This window comes from Panthera tigris, assembly GCF_018350195.1.
Source record: "Panthera tigris isolate Pti1 chromosome D3 unlocalized genomic scaffold, P.tigris_Pti1_mat1.1 chrD3_random_Un_scaffold_96, whole genome shotgun sequence".
In the NCBI taxonomy this organism is placed as follows: Eukaryota; Metazoa; Chordata; class Mammalia; order Carnivora; family Felidae; genus Panthera; species Panthera tigris.
In genome coordinates, this window is record NW_024962171.1 from 67,814 (window position 1) to 78,172 (window position 10,359).

Consider the following 10,359-nt stretch of genomic DNA (forward strand, 5'->3'; position numbering starts at 1 on the left):
CGCTGATGAAGGCTGGGTGAGCACAGGTTGACAATGACTCCTGGGGAGACAGAGGAACCTGGAAAGTGTCAAGTCCAGGACACTATACACTAGCTCATGCTGGACAAAGCAGGAAAGAACATCCAATGGGAAGAAGACAGTGTCTTCCACAAATGTGTGGAGTAAACTGGACAGCAACGTGCAGAAGAACGACTGCACCACTTTCTTACACCATATACAAAAATAAACTCAACATGGATGAAAGACCCATGTGTGAGACAGGGAACCGTCAAAATCCAAGAGAAGCGTGCAGACAACAAACTTTGACCTCGGCCATAGCAAATTCTTACTGGAACTGCAGGACACAAGGGCAGGCCTCCCCTCGATGAGCCACTGGGCATGAAGTTTTTTTATTTATTATTTTTTAAAAATGTTCGTGTGTTTATTTACTTTTGAGACAGAGAGCAACAGAGCATGAGTGGGGGAGGGGCAGAGAGAGAGGGAGACACAGAATCTGAAGCAGCTTCCAGCCTCCGAGCTGTCAGCACAAAGCCCCATGCAGGGCTCGATCCCACGAATCGGGAGACCATGACCCGAACAGATAGACAATGACTGAGCCACCCAGGCTCCCTGGGATGAAGATTATTTTGAGTTAAAAAGCAGTCAAGGTCCACACACACAGGAAAAGCTCTTCATGTCTCTTCAACTAACTAAAAAATTCAGTGCGAGCACCTGCTCTGGGAAGCCAGCTGGCACCACAGACAACTGTACTAGATATGGACATGGTGGGGGAGACCGTGGGGGGGGGCAGTCCTCTGAGTCCCATCATTTCCCAGGGGCCCTGCACACACTGTTTTCCCAACATCTACTCTATTCTTCTTCAGTCTGTGATGTGCATTTCTTTGCATTGAATACTAGACCCCTACCTCCTTCCATGTAATTCAGAAAAACACAGATCTCATTTTGTCTGCGTGTCTTTTGACTTTCTAGGTCTCTGTTGATTCCCATATGTTCTCTATTAAATTTCTTGTGTGTCACTTCAAACTCCTCAAGGACAGGTCTCACCATAGAGGACTCTCCCCTACAGGAGCCTCCACAGAAGCTTCTCAGTAAAAGAGGCTCGGAGGCAAGGACTGTGGACCCAGGGGTTTTGGTCTCACTTCCTCGTTATCTGTGTCACTGTGAGTAACGGTAGCTGCTCCCACTGCCATGATATGTAGCACAGTAATAGTCAGCCTCGTCCTCAGGCTGCGGCCCAGAGATGAGCAGAAGCCCCGCATTGGCCGAGGCATCTTTGGACCCGGAGAAGCGGCTGGGGACCCCAGGGCCCTGGTGCTTATTTGAATCTGAGTAGTAGTACAGGAGATACCGGGGAGGGCTCCCTGGCTTCTGCTGGAACCAATTTATGTAGTAGCCGCCAACATTGTAGCCACTGCTCAGGGTGCAGGTGAGTCTGGCTGTTGTTCCCGGAGATGCAGACAGGGAGGACGGCTGGGTCAGCACAGGCTGGGACAGGGAACCTGCAAACACAGACACTCGTCACTGATGGAACCTGAAATGCAGGCAAAATGTACCAGGATGCTGAACATGGCAAGCACCCTTTGAGATCCCCCTGTGTCCCTGAGGCCAGCCCCTACCTGTCCATTGAGACAGAAGCATGAGGACTAGAAGAGTCCAAGCCATGATGACATAGACCGTAGTACCTACACTGGGCTGGGCTGCCCCAGGCCTCCTTTTCTCCTCCACCCTCTGCCACAGGAGGAGCTGTCCATGCAAATGAAGTCCATCTAGTGACTGCCCAGCCCCTCCCTGAGCCCTGGTGCTTCAGCCCAGCTGAAGGACACACCCTGGGGACGATGGAGGTTGGCTTCACCACTGGGGAGACCCCTGGGAGGAAGCACTGCATGCACAATGCACAGGTCCCTGCTCGGGGGACCTTGCCACACCAGAAGGGACACACGTGCCGACTTCCCATGAGGGAGCCCAGAGCCCAGTCCCCAGGCCCAGGTTCTGAGCAGTTGTGAAGACACCACAGGGTACTCCCACAGCACCCTCTCTTGACTGACAGGCCCATACCTCACTGTGTCCAACAGCCCTGAGAGCCCAGCTGGTTTCCTCAGCTCCGTTTGTTCACACATCATTGAGCTGAATCATGGCCAACGTGATCCCATAATACTGCCCTTGATGACTGCAGTGTTTTGCATGCTCAGAAGGAGTCCTGGTCTCTGTGAGTTGCAAACATTACCTCCCGTTAGTGGTAAGTTGTTGACATCTGGCAGAAGATACTGCAGACATCATATCCCTGCACTGGTGTGCGAGGTAGCATCTGTAAACCTTGGGAATGTTTTTCAGCTCCTATGCACTGTAACGATGGATGCCAACGAGTGTCCAATAAATTGGGTTTTGTTTTAATCTGCGATTTTTTAGCTCATTTATTGGCTAAGTGATTTATCAAGGAAAGGGAAAACAATGAATTTATCTTTGATGAAGTCCAATGTATCAGGTTTTTTATGGCTTGTGCTAATGAGGTCTTATCTAAACATGTTTATACAAACCCTAGAGCCTGATGACTTTTTCCATTTTTATGTTTACAACTGTATACTTTACAGTATGTCAATAAGCCTTTTAGTGAATTTTTTTATGAGGTCAGAGTTTTCGGTGAGATTCATTTCTCTCGATGGATATCCAGTGGTTCTGCGGACATTTGTTCAAAGGCCATCCTTCCTCCTCTGAAAGGCTTCTGCACCCTTGTCAATAAGGTTTTCTTATCCATAAGTATCCATAAATATTTCTTATCCATGCTTTTGTGAGTTTGGTTCTGAGTTTTCTGTTCTGTTACATTGGCCACTATGTCTATCTTCCATCCATACCACTCTGTCTTCTTGTGATAGGAATTGAATTACTGTTCTCTACAAGTTGGGAAGAATTGTCATCTCTACTATATTGACTCTACTAATCCTTAAACACAACATATCCCTCCACGGTTTTGGATCCATTTTGATCACATTTCCCTGCATTGTCGAGATTTCAGCATCCATGTCCTGTACATGTTTTGTTAAATATTCACCCAAATACTTCATCATGGAGTGGTTTGAAGTGTTATTTTTACCTTGTTTTTCAAAAGTTTATTGCTCGTATAGACGCAACTAAATGATCTTTCTACGTTGATCTTGTGTTCCGCCACATTCCCGAAATTGCTTATTACCCTTTGAATTCATATATTTACATACATATTCATAGCTCCCTTTGTATTTTTCCCGTATACCATCCTCTGGCCTGAAAATAGGGACAATTGGCTCTTGTTCTCCTTAGTCTGTATGCCTCTCATTGTTTGACTTGCCTTATGCTTTGGTCAGGCACATCCAGTCCTATGGCTAACAGCAGTGTTGAGACTGAACATGATGACCTTGGTTGCCACCCTGGGGGAAAAGCTTTCAGAGCCACACCTCAGTGTGTGTTAGCTGTGGTGTTTCATCATTTTCTTTATCAAGCTGAGGATGTGCTCCTCTATTTTCATTCTCTGAGAAATGATGTCTTTTTCATTCATTCATTCATTCATTCATTCTCATTCTTTGTCATGAATAGGTTTTGCATTGTGCGAAATGCTTTTTCTGTATTGATTGATAAGACCAGGTTTATTTAAAATAATTTTTAAAATTCACTGTATTCATTTATTTATTTAGAGAGAGAATGATAGCTTGAGCTGGGGATGGGGAGAGAGAAGAGGAGAGAAAGGATCTCAGGCAGGTTCCATGTTGTCAGCGTGGAGCCCCATGGAGCACTTGACCTCAGGAACCCTGAGGTCATGACCTGAGCTGAAATCAAGAGTCCTATGCTTAACTGAGCCAAATTGGTGCCCCAGGGTTTTTTTCTTATTTAGCCTGTTAATATTGGAGATTACATTGACTGATTGTTTAATATAAAACTGGCCTTGCATCCCCACAATACACCCCATTTCATCATTGTGTGTATTTCTTGTGATACATGTATATAACTGAATACTGTTTTTTTTTAATATTTTCTTTGAAATAGTTTTCTGCTTATTTGTGTGACATATTCCATTTTTTGTCTGTTTTGTGGACACCAGCTACTGAATGACAATTTTAGAAATAATGATTTCTGGGGCACCAGGGTGGCACAGCGTACTATTCATGATTTCTGCACACGTTGTGGTCTCACGGTTCATGGCATCGAGCCCATCAGAGGGTTCTGTGCTGACAGTGCAGAGTCTGCTTGGGTTTCTCTCTCTCTCTTCCCCTCTTTCTTTCTCTCTCCCTCTCAAAAACAAACTTGAAAAAAAAGAAAGAATTCTTACCTTAACCCAATTCAGCATATTGATCCACAAGCAAGGAATATCTATTCATTCATTCCAGTTTTCCCTAATTTATCTTATGATGCTTTGTAGTTTTCCATATACAAGGCTTTCAATTTTTCCAAAATACATCCTTAAGAATTGCATAATTATATCACTATAAATGGAACTGCTTTTATTTTTATATATTGATGGTTTATTGCCTCTATATAGACTACCATTTATCTCCTCATTCTGTTTTTGTAACCAGAAGGCCAGAATTGAACCAATCAGACCCAAACCATCTGCGACTGAGCCCTAGAGCTGATTGGGAATCAACACCTTTTGTTCTCGGACATCTCCACTGAATATTTTTTTTATCTCTCAGCAACAAAGTTTGCATTTGAAAACATGAACATGGTGATAATGGGTCGTCAGTGTAAAAATATAACTGAAGGAAAGGATATGACAGTGTCACATCATCTGTCTCTGGGACAACAGAGGGTCTGTTGAAGATCTGAGCACAGAAGTCACCCCCTGAGCCACCTGAAGGGTAACGTCACCAGACCCAGAGAGTGAAGGGAGATTTTGTCTCACTTCCCAATGGGACTGACGCACTACATAAGCATTAGCACTATCGTGGCATATGAGACAGTAATAGTCAGCTTCTCCTCATGCTGGAGTCCAGAGATATCAGAAAACCTGAACTGGTCAAAGCATCTTCGGATCCGGAAAATGATAGGAGACCCAAGATCCCTGGAGTGCATCTGACTCTGATTTGAATCTCAGCAGAAACCAGGAATGGCTCTTTGCCTTCTGCCAGTGCCTATATATGGTGTCACTTCTCAGGGTGCAGATGTGGGTCAGCACAGGCTGGGAGAGGTTTGCTTCTTCCAAACACAGACACTCCTGTGTAATGGGGCAGGAATGGAGGTGAAGCTGCTTGGGGGTCTGATCCAAAGGGGTTGACAGAGGGGCAGGGGACTCCCCAGTTGTCTGAGAACCGGAAGGGAATGTGAGGGGACTACATGCAGCTGTATGTTCTGTCCATTTTCCTCCCGAGGGATGGACCCTGGAGATAGGAAACTACAGCAAGGTCACTTCTAGTTTCCTCTGAAATCCTAACATGGAGATGGAGGTCAGACCTGAAGAGCCAGAGGTAGAGACTGAGCATCTGAGGGACACGGGAACAGATGGGAAAACAGGAGGGAGGGTTTGCGGGGTGTTGGCAGGGAGAGTCTGCAGGATCTGGTCCAGATTCACAATAGCTGGTTCAGAGAGAGGGCACTTTGACTATGACTAGGGTTATTGTCCATATATCACCTGTGGGTACATCAGTAGTGACACAAAGCCCTTTAAGGACCACATGGTGACACTGATGTGTAGATGAATGTTTGCTGGGCAGCACGTTCAGGTGCAGACACAGTATTTATTTCTGTGCATCTTCTCCAGACCCCGTGGGGACGTGCGGTTGGCCTCTGTTATGTCAACTGTCAGTGTCTTCCCGGGATGCCCAATTTTTTCTCACATTACATTCAAACATGAGCATTTCTATTTTCCCTGTTCAAGGAAAGATCTTTCTGCAGAAGAATCCCATGTGCATGTGTCTCCAGGTAAGTTTCATACTGAAAAGATGCTCAGAATCATGATCTTTGTGCACAGGTATTTTCTCTCCCTTGCTCGCTATCTGAGACGCTGTGAGCAATGAAAGCCGCTCCCACTGCCATGAGCTGTAGCACAGTAATAGTCAGCCTCGTCCTCAGGCTGCGACCCAGAGAGGAGCAGAAGCCCTGCCTTGGCCAAGGCATCTTTGAATCCAGCGAAGAGGCTGGGCACCCTGGAGTCTTCTCCATTCTGAGTCTCTCCCTTAAAATTTCTTGCAGGATTTGTTTAGTGGTCACAAATTCCTTTAGCTTCTGTTTCTCTGTTAACTCTTTATCTCTCCTTACATTCTGAATGACAGTCTTCCTGGAGGAAAGATTCTTGGCTACATATTTTTCCTATTCAGCCCATTGAGTATATCCTGACATTCCTTTCTGGCCTTCCAAATTTCTGTGGACAGATCTGCTGCGACCTTGATCTGTCTTCCCTTAGAGGTTAAGGACCTTTTCCCCCATGCTGCTTTCATGACTCTTAGTTTTTCTGTGTATTTTGTGAATTTAGCTATGATATGCCTTGGTAATGGTCATTATTTGTTGAATCTAATTTGTGCTCTCTGTCCTTTTGGATTTTGATGTCTGTACCTTCCCTAGATTAGGGAACTTTTCAGCTATAATTTGCTCACATATATGTTCTCCCCCTTTTTCTCTCTCTTCATCTTCTGGGACGCCCATGATATGAACGTATTCCTCTTAGTAAGTCCCTGAGTTCTCTAAATCCTGTATTGTGATCTTTTGCCTTTGTTTTTCTCTTTTTTTCGGCATTATTATTTTCCAGAATTTTATCTTCCATAACACTGATTGTGCTCTGTTTCATCCATCCTCACTGTCATGGCATCCATTCAAGATTGCATCTCAGTTATAGCATTTACAACTTGGGCTTGACTAGATTTTAGTTCTTTTGTCTCTGCAAAAAGGGATTCTCAGGGGTCTACTATGTTTTTTTCAACCTCAGCTAGTATTCTTATAATCATGGTTTTAAATTCTAATTTAGACATCTTACTTATATCTGTGTTGATTACATCCCTGCACATCATTTCTCCTTTTACGTTCTTTTGGGGTGAATTTCTCCATCTTGTCACTTTGGGGAAAAAATAATAATAAATTAAAATTAAAAATTAAAATTAAACAAATTTTTAAAAATAAGCAAAGAAAGGAAGCTAGATGCTAGATGTGTTTTCGTCTGCTTGATAAGAGATACTTGATGGAAAAGAGAAAAAAGAGAAAAGAAAAACAGTTTACAAATTTACAATATTTTTTAAAAATTAAAGTTATACAAAATGAAGAAAATAAAATAGGGTAAAAAGTTTTGCTCTTTTTTTATCCAAGAAAGAAAAGAAATAAAAACAACAACAAAAACTGGAGCAAACAAAAGAACAAACGAACAAGCAAACAAAATGAAGTTGAAAGAAGCTAGATCCAGTTTCTCCTAGAACTGAAACTTTGTAGCACAATATGGTCCCCAGATTCAGCAGATGGAAGGGGTTTGTGCTGTTCTGGGGGATGTGCCCAGAGGTTGCAGATGGATAGGGCTCTGTGTAATGGCTCCATTCTCCATTTGGTGGTGCTGCTTCGCTCACTGGGGTGGGTAAGTGTGGGTCTGCTACAGGCTAAAATGGCTGCATCCTGCTCTCTAGTCTCCTGAGCAGAAAAATTTCACACCCTCTTGGATGCGCACCCTGTCACCTCTCCTTTGTCTCAGGCTTCTGTCCATTCCCCACCTTCACACTCTCTGTGTTTAATTATTTATTTATTTTGAGAGAGAGAGAGAGAGACAGAGTGTGAGCGGGGGAGGGGCAGAGAGAGAGATGGAGACACAGAATTGGAAGCAGGCGCCAGGCTCTCAGCTGTCAGTACAGAGCCCTATATGGGGTCGAACCCATGAACCATGAGATCATCACCTGAGCCAATGGTGTATGCTTAACCAACTGAGCCATCTAGTTCCCCAGAGCTTAGGTATTCAAAGCATTTAGAGCACTCAGCACTTCAAGAAGACACATGTGTTAGTATAAATTGGTCGCGGAATAAGTTAGATTGATACTAGGTAATCTGTCAATCTCAGGAAAACTTCCATGAAAGAAGGTATACTGTAAAGCACCCCTCAGTTCCCAACCCCATGCCACATCCCTCCTAGGGATTAGTGTGGCTGCAAGAAACCAAGGCCTAGCCAGAATAAACTAATAATAATAATAATTATTATTATTATTATTATAAACGGATGTGGATTTCTCTTTCATCTTGTATGACCTTAATATCTTGGCTTTATGACTAGTGAGCATATTCTGCCTGGTGTTCACAATCTGGAAAATGTACCTGTTTGGGTGCAACTTTTTGGCCAACCAAACAGACTGGAGAACATTCTCCCTCTGTCTGTCTATGCCTCTGTCTCTCTCTTGGTCCAGATGGGCCTGCTGCTGGGGGAGTTAGTCATGAGAGTTTCCAGACCCTAGGAAACATCTGTCACCTCAACCTTCAAGTTTGTTTGTGCTGGAAAGTCTATTCCAGGAGCACCAGCCCAGTGTCCCAGTTTAGTGGGCTTGTGGCACCGTTGTGTCATAATTACCCGTGAGACTGGGGATGCCATTTTCACTACAGCCTCCTTACCACCTGTGCAACAAAGGTTTTTGCTTTCTTAGACTAATTTAGGAGTAAACTTTGGATTGTTGGGCAACCCATTCAGGTGTAGGCCAGCAGCATGGGTGGTGAAAGAATTCACCCAAGCAGAGCAAAGGAGATAGAAGTTTAGAGAATACACTGTAAGGGAACAGCAGGCAGGACAGCAAAGCAGAGATGGTCTCCCAGGAGGCAGCGGTAGGGGCTGAGGTCAAGAGGGGAAGGTAAGGTGGTGTGAACTATTTGGCTTTTTTTTTCCTTTTTTGGTACCTGTGTCTGGGTAGGAGTCAGCTAGGGCTTATAGATATTTTGAGGTGACTTGTCTAATGGGCCTGTTTGCATCCAGCCCACTCGTCACTGTGGGACCTTCTACCATACTCAGGTGACCATTGCTCAAGTCTGTCGCCTAAAACTGGCCTCTATGTTACTGCTTGCTAGATCAACAATGGCAAATCCTTGCCATTTGGGCAGAGATCTCATCTTCAGTAGCGGCTCATGTTGAACAGTGGGGGTGTGCTGTCCATACATAACCTTGTCTGTCCGTCTGGGGTTCTGTGCAGTTATAGACCAGAGCATGGTATTATACTAACATGCTGACAGGTGATTTGAATGAAATTCCTTGGTGGCCTGGTCCATGGGATTTAGGAGGAGGGGATCCTCTGGTGCCCTGGGCTGGAATCCTTGTTGAACCATCATTCATATATGGAATTGTTGCATTCTGGGAGACACAAACTTAAAAAGTGGATTGAACTGGGCGGGGGGTGGGGGCAACAATTAGGCATATGTGTATTGAAGCCACAGGTCCTAAGAGAGAAAGAAGGCAGCGTAGCCATGACCAGGTTTCTTTCCAGGAAAACCATCCTTATGTTGCCCAGTCCCAGGGGGAGGAAGGTCGTTCAATCAAACCGTAGACTTTTTTTTATGTTCCCTGATTGACCCTTTAGCAGGACACAGATACCCTCTGGGCTTCAGCTAGGAGATCTAAACTCAGTCATTTCTGCAAACCTAATGTGACTAAAACCTCCAACTGGGTTTGTATAATCATAAAGGGTCTACATTTTGTAGACCCTGGGGCATGTGTATTGGGCTCTACTCCCTCACCTGTGTGCACTCCTAGGATGCCTGTGCTGTCTCAGGCAATAACACTGTGTCACTCCTTCCTCCTCAAAGACAGGTGTTCCCACAGTGGTGTCCCATACACAAGCCTCCACTGAAGCTTCTCAATAAAAGAGATGCAGGGGTTTTTGTCTCACTTCCTGCTTATCTGAATCACTGTGAGTAACGATAGCTGCTCCCACTGCCATGATATATAGCACAGTAATAGTCAGTCTCATCCTCAGGTTGCAGCCCAGAGATGAGCAGAAGCCCTGCATTGGCCGAGGCATCTTTGGATCCGGAGAAGCGGCTGGGGACCCCAGGTCCCAACTGTGTACTGGAGTAGTAGTACAGGAGATACCGGGGAGGGCTCCCTGGATTCTGTTGGTACCAGTATATGTTATAGCTTCCAACATTGATGTCCCTGCTCAGGGTGCAGGTGAGTCTGGCTGTGGCTCCCAGAGATGCAGAGAGGGAGGCTGGCTGAGTCACAACAGGCTGGGACAGGGAACCTGCAAATACAGACACAGCAGACAGAAGACAAGAGACAGGGTACATGAGATTAGGGAGCTGAGCCAGAGGGATTTGACTCTGGTTGTGGGCCCACCCTGGTGCCCTGCATTCTGTCCCTACCTGCGCAGTGACAGAGGAGCACGAGGAGGCTGGGGATCCAGGCCATGGTGACACACCCCCTTCTTAGGCCCAGAGCTAGGGTTTGTCTGC

General features: G+C 45.2%; 2 gene segments (V, D, J or C); both read right to left on the reverse strand.

Moving 5' to 3' along the window:
* Positions 1–1,155: 1,155 nt before the first annotated feature.
* Positions 1,156–1,692, reverse strand: LOC122236254. The segment is given in 2 exon segments: positions 1,156–1,499; positions 1,617–1,692. Coding segments are annotated over 2 exon segments (390 nt in total).
* Positions 1,693–9,810: 8,118 nt separating this feature from the next.
* On the reverse strand, positions 9,811–10,359 carry LOC102966738. The segment is given in 2 exon segments: positions 9,811–10,148; positions 10,270–10,359. Coding segments are annotated over 2 exon segments (384 nt in total).